Source organism: Primulina tabacum, chromosome 14, assembly GCF_025594145.1.
Source record: "Primulina tabacum isolate GXHZ01 chromosome 14, ASM2559414v2, whole genome shotgun sequence".
NCBI classification, from domain to species: domain Eukaryota; kingdom Viridiplantae; phylum Streptophyta; class Magnoliopsida; order Lamiales; family Gesneriaceae; genus Primulina; species Primulina tabacum.
Window position 1 is genome coordinate 37,880,143 of NC_134563.1, and position 13,687 is coordinate 37,893,829.

At 36.1% G+C, this 13,687-nt stretch overlaps 3 protein-coding genes across 3 annotated transcripts; all 3 read right to left on the bottom strand.

The window, feature by feature from the left end:
* Positions 1 to 254: 254 nt before the first annotated feature.
* On the bottom strand, positions 255 to 10,449 carry LOC142524250 (uncharacterized). The gene is made up of 8 exons (XM_075628141.1): positions 10,263 to 10,449; positions 7,837 to 10,057; positions 7,596 to 7,754; positions 7,287 to 7,466; positions 6,309 to 6,503; positions 1,571 to 1,669; positions 883 to 1,488; positions 255 to 787 (listed from the first exon to the last, which is right to left on the bottom strand). Exons 2-8 carry the CDS (start codon positions 10,024 to 10,026, stop codon positions 443 to 445), a joined length of 3,774 nt encoding a protein of 1,257 aa, XP_075484256.1. The 5' UTR covers positions 10,027 to 10,057; positions 10,263 to 10,449; the 3' UTR covers positions 255 to 442.
* Positions 10,450 to 10,990: 541 nt separating this feature from the next.
* On the bottom strand, positions 10,991 to 12,361 carry LOC142524022 (protein FAR1-RELATED SEQUENCE 2-like). Its single transcript, XM_075627746.1, has 3 exons — positions 11,442 to 12,361; positions 11,236 to 11,361; positions 10,991 to 11,149 (listed from the first exon to the last, which is right to left on the bottom strand). The coding sequence occupies exons 1-3, from the start codon at positions 12,321 to 12,323 to the stop codon at positions 10,991 to 10,993; spliced, it is 1,167 nt and encodes a 388-aa protein (XP_075483861.1). The 5' UTR covers positions 12,324 to 12,361.
* Positions 12,330 to 13,043, bottom strand: LOC142524023 (protein FAR1-RELATED SEQUENCE 5-like). Its single transcript, XM_075627748.1, has one exon. The coding sequence runs from the start codon at positions 13,041 to 13,043 to the stop codon at positions 12,330 to 12,332; it is 714 nt and encodes a 237-aa protein (XP_075483863.1).
* Positions 13,044 to 13,687: the final 644 nt, after the last annotated feature.

The following is a 13,687-nucleotide window of genomic DNA, read 5'->3' on the forward strand; positions in this document are numbered from 1 at the left end:
TTTGATTTAATCTAATGTGATTGGGTGTATTTTAATTGTTAAATTATTTTATACTTCCTAAATGTCGATTGAACAGTTGAAGGGATAAAATAAAGTTAAACCAAGTGTAAAAAAATGTTGAAAGGGATGAAATTGAGTTAAAACGGGTGGGAAAAAAAAGATGAACTCGGGTATGTTCCACACTCTGGGGCAACGCCGTGTAGAAAATAAGCAAGGAAGCAAGAATCCGGATAAATTTAAAACAAGGGAAGAGCACCACCAATGATCACAGTATATTCAAGTCCCAACTTGTACGAAATGCCATGTTCCAACGGTCTCGTCCTCTATAATTATAATAACGACCTATCAAGGTATAATTTCCAATGAAACCATCTGACAGTCAAACAAATAAAAATAAACCTGAGAATAGCCTGCCTATGCGGAGTATATTATTCATGGAAAACTAATAAGCAGGGCCATGGCGCTTGAGATTTACGTTAGCGAACAAACCCATATTTCCCAGCCAGAATACAAGTATAACAACGACGCTCGCAAGGCTTACCCACATCCACTGCTGCCATTTTTTCCTGTTTCGGTTGCGAAGAGGTGGAGGGGTCTTGTTTTGCTTGCTCGCAAATGAAGTTTTTTTAGCCTTTTTAATTGTTGCGCAAGAGGAATTGTCACTCACTTGTATTTCTTCTTTGACGATATCCGTAGAGTTTTCACCAGTTTCACTGCTATCATTCGCATCTGTTGATGCAGAAGCAGCTTTCTTTCTCTCTTTCTTCCTCAATTTCTTCTCCTTCTCCTACACGTTTGAATAGATACTTAGTTTCAAGCCGTTGTGCTTGGCGGGGAAAAAATATAACAAATAGCAGCAGAACAAGATCCATAAAGATTCACCTTTTCTTTAAGTTCCGCTTCTTTACGTGCTCTCAATTCTTCTCTCATTTGCACCTTCTCATCACGCCGTTTCTTTTTCTCACGTGCCTCCTTAGCCTTTGCTAGCTGCTCCAAACGAAGTTCCTCTTTCTTCTTAGCTTGAGCCTCTTCCCTTCTAATTTCTTCTTCCTTGCGGGTCAACTCAGCTACCTCCCTCGTTTTCACAGAATCCTTTTCCTGCATCTCATCAGTGATTTCTCTACCAGAAACATAAGTCGAGGCATTACCTAGTTGAAGTTTAGCAGGTCCCTTAGTTGTCACTATCTGATCCTTGGATTCCATCATTGTCTTTATCGATTGAACATCTGAGGCCACATTTTCTAAAGACATTTGTCGCTTCAGCTCCACAGATTGACATGATATGGAATCCACATTGGTAGGTATCGAGACCATCTTATCATTTCTCTCTCTGTTATCATAAATGGGTAGGTTAGGAGGCTTCTCATCAGGACCTAGTGAACGACCATCCAGAGTGCCCAATCTCCTCAGAGTACTCCTTCCGTTCAACCTGGCATACTCACTGCGAAATTCACCATTCCCGTTCCAGAGTTCCATAAACTTTTCCACCTGTAAAATTGAGACACTCAATTAGCAAAGTTAGAGGCTCGAATTGACATAGCGAATAGAAAGAACAAATCACAAAACTAACCTGATTCAAACACAGATGATATAGTGTCTCTCTATCCCCGCTGAATGCACAGTTATTGGCTATAGCTTCATCATCTTTGTACTCGACAAAGTACTTGTTCTGCAATGGCAAGTATCCAACAACTTATAAGCTTTTTTCTGCTATTTATCACAAACACGACATATTCATTTTACAAAGAAATCAAGATTGCCTTGTTTCTGTACTAAAAGTATCCACGTGATGCAATATTGCCATTCATCTTGATAGGATTAATCACTATGCTTAAAATAATAAAATGCAGATATCAAGTAAAATTTATCATCACTACAACTTCAATCCCGAACTTGTAATGAATGAAGATGTCTGTTCCCTATTATTCTCTTCAAATTATGAAGCCCCCACAACAAGAACTAAAATAAAATTGAATTAACAGACTCCAATGAAACTGTGTAACATTTGATCATGCGAGACAGGGTTTGCTGCCTGTGTGTGTTAAAAAAATGTCCCATATAACTAGTGATATTTACCAGAATACCAATAACTATGAATGACTTTCTAGGACACAAGTCACCAACTTCTGGAGTATTCCACAATAAATACTGTGTGTCAACCTTTGAAAATGAGTACACAACTGCACTGAGGATAAGGTGGGATGGAGTGGGGGAGGGGCAACAACCATAGAAATGAAAAGGTAGCAATGTTGGTAATCTTTCAAAGCAATTGTCTTATTAGTTCTACTAAAGCTCCACAGTCGATCAATTCTGACACAAGAAGCAAACCTGTGATGGCATCATTTGATTCTTAAAGGTCATTCAAAAGTTATAGTAGGGGCATGTAAAAGAGATGGGAAAATATTAAAATCCACTCTAGGACACAGAAATCTGGCTAGTAATAAAAAAAAAAAGTGAGTGAATGAATGAAAGTCATTTATACTTCGCTGGTTTTTTCACTTCTTGGAACAACAAAATAATCAATTAAAAATAAATATATTAATTCCAATACGTGATTTATCCAGTGGGCACCCGCAAATGTTGACGCCAAATTAATTGTGATTTGTGATATAACCTTCAGACCAAATCAAAATGGTACTCAATACATCCCATGACCATTTACCAGTTAAGCAAGGGTAACACGCAAGAAAAGCACAAATAATGAGAAATATTTGAAAAACCGTTCATTGTGATGTAGCTGGGAAAGAGCCTCACTGATAGAAAAAATAGGAGACTGCGTGGTGACAAAATACCTAATCCATTATATAGATCTCCACAAAGAAATTAAAACGTGCAATTCATTCCTGTGTTTAGTTCTTTACTTTATGGTAGAAATGTGATCGGACGATAACAATTAGTAAATGTTAACTAATAATCAGTGATTTAAACGACAAATAGAAACTAAATCCAGCATTAAGGAAAACTTCATTCTTGTTTCCAAAATGCCAGATTGCCCAATGACTAGTTTGTCCTTCTATATTTTTTCGTCATTTAAATTTATTTAACACGAAAAATCAGGAAGTGCTTTAAATGAGACATTGAACACAAATTTATTTCTTTTTTAAGATTGTAAAATTTTACATTTCTCAAATATTGCATGTTCTGCAGCATAGTCAATAAAAGTTTGCAACGCATATGCCTAGGCGTAAGGCAAAGCAAGACTCAGCCCTTGTGCCTAGAAATATGTCAAGGCTCAACGATTCAATGAGGCCGTAAAACACATGTATTGGAATGCTTAAAACCCAATGCATGCATTAAATCAAACGATTGTGTATTTTAAGTTAAATCCATGAGTTTTGTCATTCATATTTACTCATATTCTAAGAATACTCGTTTTATTATTGCTCGATTGTTTAAAAACTTCATATTACATGCTATTTGACATAATTTTCTTCATGCATTTAAATTGTCGAACTATAAGTATCATTAATTAGCACATTTTAGTTCGATAAGGCGCACAGCCTAGGCTCCAGGTCATAAATGTGCCTTAGTGTGTTGTGTGCCGTTAATAACTACATTTGGCAGGGTTCATTTCCATTAGTTACACGCTATTTTCATTTTCAGCAAACAAGCACCAACTTCTTGAACCATAAACTGCCATGTGATTTGAGATTTTTCTAGTTTTATTGATTTGGGTAATTTTGATCAAAACATTGAAAGTGCAGAAGACTTTTCACTCTATCATATGGAACCGAAGAGATTCATCAAGCTAAAAAACAAAGCATAACGACATTCATAAATGCGAAGTTCACTTCAAATATTTCACTCATCAACATATAATGACGCACTTCAAATATTTCACTCATCAACATATAATGACTCATATAATTCTAAATCCAAGTCAGTGTTCAATTTTGAGCTTTCTCTTCTAGAGAGTGTCATTGGATCCGTATGGGTTCATAAAAGACAACATTTCTCATTAGAAGTAACTATAGCATGTTAATTAAGTTCCAAATATTGAAAGAAGAGTAATTCTAATCCATACCTTAATTAAATCCATAAATAGTTACATGATATACAAGAAATATCTGGCCTCAATTCCCTAATTATTCTATACAACTCATGTTTACCATAGTAATTTAACGGTCTTTTGATTTGCCATTCAATAATGTGGTATCTGAAAAAATACCCAAGACTTCTTTTAGTGTGAAATATATTGATAAACGGAAATTTTTATTATTATTTAAGTAACATATTGAACAACGATATCGAGATATTTAAAGACTTACTAGAAAAAACGATTGTTTAGACTGTTGAACTTTCTGGCTAAAATATGGAGAATGTCATCGAGCAATCATGCGAGGTTGGTGCTCGAGACAGACTCAAGAGATGTTTACTTATTTGCCTTAGTAATTCATGACAAGCCAAAATATTTATACAAGTGTTTTTTTTTTTTTGAAGTACTTATCCAAGCTCGAAGCATAAGGTAGACCTTGCAAGCTTAAGTTTTAACCAGAAGTGTTAAAAACTTGAATCATATTTTACTTTCAGCCAAATAACTCCGGATATTTTAGCCATAAAAATCCAAACAATGTTTTCTTTTTATATTTTCATATTCTCTGATTCATATGCATTACCTATTTTGTTTGTCGGAGTCTCCTATGTAACTTATTCTTTAATTCGTCAAGTATAAGAAAATACGGTGCCCCTTGGTTAGGCTTCAACTATTTATCAGTTCGAAAATGTGGAATTAAATTTTATAGTGATTCTGAAGGTTCTTTCGATAAGTGTTCTAAAAGTGGCGCCTGGAACCGCCTAGGAGCTGAGCGAGCCTTTTGATAAGTGCTCTAAAATGCGGCTCCTAGAATCGCCCACCGCCTGAATTTTAGAAAGGCGACACCTCTATGCGTTGTTGCATAAATCGGCTGCGTAGACGGCCTGGGTGCCGTCTAGCCGGATCAATACATATATATTTTTTTAAAAATCGGATTCAAAATAAAAAGAGAATTAAACGACAGTTACATTAGAATGCATTTATACTTTATCTGTCCATCATCTATTCCCAATTTAAGATTACTTCACAAAGAAGAATTTGTACCTGATGATGATGAAGAAGACATAATGGATTTTGTGTCTGAATCAAATATAGAGAAAGTGTTGGAGAAATATGAAGATGAATTAGATATATAGGCTTTAAAAAACCGCTTAGAACTTTTTAGAACACTGGTCTTGCTATAGTATTTGTACATGAATTTGAAAGTCAGAGGAATATTTTGGAGGCAAAGATAGATGCAGATTATAGGAGAAAAAAGGGTAAAAATGTATAATGATCAGTACGAAAAGATAAACAACAATGTATCCATTAATTTGCTGAAATGTGTGGTAATTTATAGGTTAAAAATTTTGGAACAAGAAAAACTGTTTTGTGTTAAATAATTAGAGTTGAGAAAAGCTCCACTATTGAATTCCTTGCCAACTTTGTTTTTTGGACAACAAACAAAATCCATTATCGTTTCCATCAAATATATAAACCACCCAAATATTCCATTTTTAAAATGTTTCACTCACGTTTAGATAATAAACCAAACATATTTTTGAATAACAAATTATAACTTCAACTTCAAAGAAATTAACTAAACATGCTTAAAAAAATAGAGTTTTGCAAAACTACTTTCAACGTATCTGAGTTTGAAGTTATTAAATGCTCAACCAAATGTCACCAAAGATACTAATTGAATTTTTCGCTAGCACGTGTTAATCTTTGAGTGGAGAACTCTCCACTCTAAAGCAATGTTAATAAGGATTCAAGAGACAAAGGAAAATGGATGCTCTGAGCTTAGGTGAAGGGGAGGAGTGTCCCTTGTTGAAGCACTCATAAAGCATAAAATTCTAGATAGCAAAAGTATTATATATTTCACATAACATCAAACATGTACTTTATAAACCATTGACAACAATAGAACAAATACTTCATTGTACAAACAAGCATGTATGATCATCATGGTCATTTCACTTAAGATTTGCAATCTCTGCATTTAAGGTATCCGTAGGCTTTAAATGGGCACCAAGGTGCACACCTTAACAAATGGCTATGCCCTGGCTTGCACCTAGAGATAGGGAAATCGTAAGTTTAAATAATAATGTCCAAACCCCAACCAAACAAGGCCTATACCTTTCCTTGTAATATCCTCTTAACACAGTTCCAAATAGTATATACATCACAAGAATTTCTGATTTCAGACTTAACTTAGCAATGTACATGTTCAGCGCCATGCGCCTTTCTAGTACCAGGAAACAGCAAACAAGTGCATGTTGAGACAAGGTCTTACCTTCTGTGAGAGTTGTTTTTTCAAAGTCTGCCATCTAGCATATGCTGCTTGGCGAATATCATCAGCGGCTCTGAACTGAGCTTGCAGTTCCTTAATCTTCTTGTTTTCATCATCATATTTATTCTCGGCTTCCATGATTGCTGTTTGGGCCATTGACATTCTTTCTTTAAGGATAGCAAGTTCTTTCCTTAAAATCTGCACATGCCATTACATAATAATAACAATAATAATAATTAAAAAAAATAGCCAAATGAGTTTTGGTTTTAATTATATGCAACTTTTGACCCTACAACTCAAAATTAACCTTGACAACTGTAAGGCATGAATGGTAGCACGAGTAACTGATGTTTTGAGATAAGTGCGAGCATGAATGTTTTTGGGGTTTTATGTGATCAGATAAAGTTCAGACACATTACGTTGGAACTGGACATGAGTTGATTATTGGGTACCCAAAAAATAGACTTTATGTTGGGTTTGGGTAGGCATATTCTATTCAGGAACTAACAAAAAACTCTATAGTTTAACAGAACAAAAATGTACTATCACTGGAATATTTTCAGGTAAACAATCCTAAAGCATACTTGGAAAGAATGTCCAGGATGCAAATCTCAAAAAGAATCTCATTTGAAAGCATAAAAATGCATCCTAAAAGTTCCAAGATGCAATCTGACAAAGAAATCGGAACATTGAAAATGAGATTAAAAAACAACGGTTGTTTTTGACATTATAGACAACTAACCAAGGTCAGCTACATGAATCCTTCTTCGGCCTTGTACTGTATCCCCTACTGTATCATCATCTATATTAAATAAATTTTATCCATGTTTTATCATTGTTAACCAATTCTTCTTTGGTCTCCCTCCTCCTAGGTTAATGTGTGTATTTGTCATGATCTCACATTGCCTAAACAGGGCATTTGTTAGTCACCTAAATACATGGCCCAACCATCTTAATCGCGTCACTCGAAGGTATGCGTACCTTTAAATGTTCTTCAGCATCCTCTCTCTGTTCAAGAGCCTGCTGGATTTCGCTTTGGCTACCCATGTTACAAGACAATTGTTCACCAAGCTGCTTCAGTTGCTTGATCTCACGAATTAGCTCCTTTTCCTCCCTCAATTGCAGTGTTTCATGTTGTATCATATGTTCTATATTGTTTATCTACAATAGCCACAATTGAATCATGCAAAAAATTACGATTTGGTGATTTCTGACTCGTGACTAGACAAGCCATATGCATTCAAACAAGTGCAAGCCTTTATGCCTAAAAGAGGGTGTAAAAATGCTTACCCGGATATCCATATCCTCAATAGATATTGCATTCTTGGCTTTGTTAATTAAAGACTGAAGAGAACTTATTTCCATGCGCTTTAACGCCACCAACTTCCGTAAGCTTCTGCTTTCACCCTTGGCATGTTCATAGTCAACACCATGAATCTGATTGTTGGCCTAACACAAGAAGAACTATTGCGTAATTATTTGTCATTAAACATCACATAGAAAACATTAACTTGATGGATGGAGCTCTTACTCTTTTCTCCTGGATTTCAGATTTAATAGCATCCCTGAGTTTTGTCTTCTCATTGACTTCTAGTTTTGCAGCCTTGAGCTGTTCTTTAAGATTTTCATGATTAAACCTTGGAATCCTAATAAAAAAGTTGAATGGCTTTGGCACAGCATCGACATTCACATCCTCTCCAGTGATAGCATCAGTACCGGAACACTTTGATGAAGCTTTTGAAATGTTTTCATTCTGAAAAAGTCCACTGTCCTCATTTCCTTGAAATAACGAGGTCTCAGCCTTACTTCCCATAACACCATTGATTTGCTCTCCCGCTTTTTTAATTTCAGCTGATTCTGCGATGATGTTGGCACAAACTTCTTCATCGACAACAAAGTTATCTAAAACCATTACTCCACCTGGGACCGTGATATGACTTGCCGAGTCTATATTGTCCAAAGTAGAAAAATCATGACATTCAGGTCCCAATTCCTGATGTGTCCAAGTATGTGGGTCAGTTCCATCTTCAGATTTCCAACTTGAAACTTCAGCTCCAGCAGGGGTATTACCACCTCTAACGGTTTGCTCCTTTTCAATACAAACAACCGTTTCAAGAGTTGGGCCACAGCCTGAGCTTATGCTGTTCACACTAAATACTTTGCGGCTGTTGAGACCAAAAGGCCCATTCTGAACAGTATGTGATTTTGCACCATCAACAGATGAAGAAGATGCAATCACAAACATTTCAGCATCAGAACCTTTATCTTCATTCAGAGACTCATGAACCTCGCCACTTGAAGCGGTAAAGCTCTGAGACAGCACAGGACTCTCGGTCTCATTGTCAGAGCTCATGTTTTCATGGGAGACTTTGTTGAAATAAGAAAGCTCGCAGGGGTCTTTGGGATATTGAACATCGTTTTCAAAATGAACTACAAAAAATTCTTTAATTTTTTCCTTTGAGACCTGGCCGCAAACAGTTCTGAGATGACAATCCTTATTAATTGCCTCTATTTTTCCTTCACCCCAGCTGCACAGTGATCTGTTTCCAGGCACTGTACTCCACTTGACGTCATCCTCTACTGCACCCAAAGCTGACTTTGCCTCTACTTCTATTGTCTCCATTTTGTCATCAATTGGATAGCATTCCGAACCTGGATTTAAGGAAGTTTCTCGGGCAACTTCACCTTCCACTGTTTCCATAACCTTCCTTATAAAATTTATCTCATTTTCTTCCCCACACGCATCCTGCAAATGACAATCAGCCACATCTACAACTGAAAGTTGAGATGTCTCAGTTGATCCTAATAATATTTCATGCTCACATACAACTTTGGTTTGAACAGAGATATTCACAGTTGACAACAACTTATTCATGTTCCCTTCCTCTCCTGATTTTGCAACCAACTCCAGGTTCGGAGCTTCAGATTCCTGATTCATGTCCCGACCAAAAGAGGATTCTGATACGGGCTGCTCCTCCACCTTCTTCCTTTCAATATCTGCCACACTATCAGTTTTCTCATTTCGATCACTGGCCTTCTCCGAGCTTTCAATTTTTCCCTTTGGATCCCCGATCTGTTTAATTTCAGCTTCTGCCCCACATTCAGTTTTCATAAAGTGATCGTCTATCTGATCTTGGGTGCCATCTCCATCCCCAAGGAAACTCTCTTGCTTTAAGGTGCCGTCTTTTACCACCAAAGACTTCCAATAGGTTCTTTCCACAATCTCATTTTCCCTCTCCTTTAAAGGCTTGTTAACTTCATCATTATCAATATCCAAATTCCCAATTTGAGCATCCAACTCTGCGAAGCATTTAGTTTTCAGACTATTCTCCTCTATAGTATCTAGGAAACCAACTCCACCCACAGGAGAAATCTCGTTCTCTACTGAAACGCCATTTACCACCAAAGGATACCCATCGCTTGCCTCTGCTGTCCCATTCCTCCCACTCGTCAAAGACTCAGAAACTTCCTCGTCAACAACATCCATTTTTACCCCAAAATACTCAACAGAGTTCTTTGATTCGAGAACACTACTGGCATCTACCGCAGCCACAACCTTAATTTCAAGGGAATCATCACTCTTGGCATCAGCCCCGGTGACAAAAACATAGGTATCGTCGGGATCACTTGCTAGATTTTCGTTGCCCATCACATTGCGCTCAGGCTCGGGAAGATAATGGGTTGAGCAGGTATCCTTACAAACCCCAGTTTCAGCCGCCATTCCGAATTCCCCAATGGCAGATCAAAATTATCTACAAAAAGAGGGAACTCATTCACATGTGTGTGTGTGTGTCTCTATATATAACAATCGTCATGTAAACACGTATGCGAACATGCAAGTTTGTTGAATTGAAATCGAAATCCGTGGAAACGGAAAAAAAATGATGAAATAAAAGAGAGATACAGACATGAAATAAAATTGACGATTGCATGCATGAAAAGGGAGAAATGTAGTACCGGGAAAGGGACGAGGAATCTAGATCCGAGGCGTGGGACGAATTCGGAGATCCGGAGAGCCGGGAATTGATACTGAATTGAGTGAGTAGCCGTAGCATCTGTTGACTGTCCAGAAGAATATGTGGGAACTGGGAAGGGCAAAGAAACAGCTGGCGACGGGAGAGTCCGCTTTTATATAAAATTCCTCTACTGGATTTCAAATTCAACGCTTCCATTTGCTTATTTATTATTAGGGTAATGCTATGTGTACATCAGGGCAATGCTATGTGTACATAATGGGTTATATAGAGTCTTACATGTAATTATTAATTAATTATTAAATTACAATTAAACCCTCATCCTAAATCGATAGACTACACATTTCATTCATTATTTATTCTCCTATCAATAATATTAAATTGTTTTTTTAATGCAAGTACTGAGATTTATCATACAATTTTTTTAAAAAAAATATATTTTGATAAATATTATATTTTTCAATATTTAATAAATCATATAAAAAATTAATAGTAATGATTTTTAAAATTAAAAAAATTAATGATTGTAACTTATGATCTCTTAATGAAAACATACAACGTACTAATAGAGTTTCCATGAAATGAACATAAAAACCATAACACATTAAATTGCGTTGAAGAAATATGAAATTTCATATTCATTTCAAATCCAGAGTCTTCTAACTTGTAAAAAATAATCTAAATTCAATGTACATCTAATTGCATGTCCAATTAACTTGCTTCATAATGTATTACACCCATAGATCCGATCACTTCATCATCATTCGAACTCCATCTTGACGAGCATGGTGTTGTCGATGCTTGATCACCTCCGTAGTTGGATACTAAATGTACTCCGTAATCGATATTCCAAGGATGGTGATGGACACCCTATAATTATTATGCAAATATAAGAAACAAACATATGTGTGTGTGAGTGATTAGCAATATGAAACATGAAAAACATAATATCGTACCATTAATTGTTGTGAGAAAGAGAGCGGAGTCATCACAGCATTTTGATCAGGTGGTTGTATAAACACATTACTGGATTGAATTTTTTTTGGTTGAGAATTTTTTTCTTTGCTTGATATCATTGATACCTACAAAAACAACATATGTATGAATAGAATGCAAGCTATTGATGCGACTTAATTAAAGAAGTATTATGAATATATCGTACCTTCGATTTCTTAGAAGACTTCTCCAATGGACCTTTCTTTCGAAGCTTCTTAGGGGCTCCTTTTGTTTTAGTGTACTTTGGGTCAAGAACTTTGCAAGTAGAAACTTGGGTTGCATCATCAACATGATCTACTTGCATGCTCAGTTGTGATATCAAATTACGACCACAACCTGATCCCAACTTTGATATAGCAAGATCACTTGCTTTAGTTTCAATCCACTCGAGAAGCTTTTGAGTTTCATCATCATTATCTGCAGCCAAATCTGCAACATCTGTAAATGCTTTGCACAACTTCTCATAATTTAATTGACCAGGAGTAGTTATCCATCCATTATAATTGATCTTCACTCTCATATACAATCTACTCACATCTTTCCTCCAACGTCGAAGTATATATTGCTCAGGAACTGCCGACAATTTGTTACGGATTAAAACTGCAATAGCATGCCTACAAATTATTCCCCTGAACTCAAATAAATGACAACTACAAGAAAATGTGTATTTATCTCTCTCAAAAATAATTTCAAACTTTTTTTCCTTAACTCTCTCATGTACTGTAAAATCTTTTGTAACAACATATCTCGTACTGAAAGACCCCTCATCACTAGATTCAATGTCACAATACATCTTTCCTGTCAATTCTTGTTGAAATTCTTTAAATTTTACAATTGTAAAAGCACTTTGAAATTGCCTCTCCAAATCAAATCGAGTAACACAAGGGACCATCTGGGAGAAGGATTTAAAATCGGCTTGAAACTCTTTCTCAATTTTACTCCTCAGAGCTCGCTCATATTGCTCCACAAACTGTTTTAAAGATGTTTTTGAATGGACATACCCGTCAAAAAAAGCATTCATACCCTCACTCCGTTGGGTTGTTGACATTCCGGCCTAAAATGATGTTTTGAGAAAACATGGAACCCAACGACTTCTCTCTCTAAAAAGCCCGATCAACCAATCATTATTTTTCAATTCATACATATCAAGCATAGAAAACCAACCATGTTCGAACTCATCTGCACTTTGTGATTCATATACCAATTTATGTACAGACGAGAGTATGGAAGCCTTTTGACAATGATATCCAAATTTTTCAGGTAATTTCTTAAGTATATGCCATAAACACCACCTATGTTTTGATTTAGGAAATACAACTTCTATGGCATTCTGAATTGCCCTGTCTTGATCAGTGATTATCCCTTGAGGTGCTTCAAATTCCATGCACTCTAGCCATATCCTAAACAACCAGACAAATGTCTCTGTATCTTCATTAGAAATTAGACCACACCCAAGTAGTGTCGAGTGTCCATGATGATTTACACCGACGAAAGGAGCAAATGGCATGTCGTACTTGTTAGTTAAGTATGTTGTATCAAAAGTTACTACATCTCCAAATTCCTTATAAGCTTGTCTACATCTATTATCTGCCCAAAATACATTTTTTAATCGACCCTCATCATCCAAATCAAAGCTAAAGAAAAAACCAGGAGAAAATGACTGCATTTTGGAGAAATAAGCTTGAATAGCAGCTGCATCTCCTTCTCCAAGTCTTAATTTTCTGACCTTATCAATATAATTTCGACAATCTTTTTCAATGAAAGTCATCTTCTCATATCCACCTGCTTCAACGACAACTGAGTTATAACTTTTATGGAGAGGAATACCTGCTATATCATTCACCTCTAGTTGTCGTTTCACGTGAACATCCAATTGACGATAGCATCGAAATACTCTAGATTTGGATGGATTAGTTTGGTGATTGTGCTCGAGATGAACACCGGTAATGCTCCATACTCCTGCAGTATCTGAACAAGCTGACAACCTAGCTTTACAACCAGTTTGACTTGTTGGTTGGGGCTTCAGTGTAGTGCTTGTATTACTACTTTTACGACCTTCTCGGCTACATGTGAATGCAACGTACGTAACAACCCCTTCGTTATTTTTCTGTGAAGTTCTTTTTCTAACTGGAAAACCAACATGATATGTATACTTCTTGTAAAATTCAAAAACTTCATTCTCACTTTTAAATTTCATTCCAACATTGGGCTCAGTCTCACTTTTTTCTGCAAACAAAGGTGCAACATTCACCAAAACACCATCTTCTGATTAAAGCACCTACACAAAACATGCATCGAATTCTTATAAATATTCTTTAATAAATGGTGGTATATTCTTTAATAAATGATGGTTGCAGATGGTTAAACAAACTCTTTTTTTTTTTATTTATGTTATTATTTCCAATTTAAATA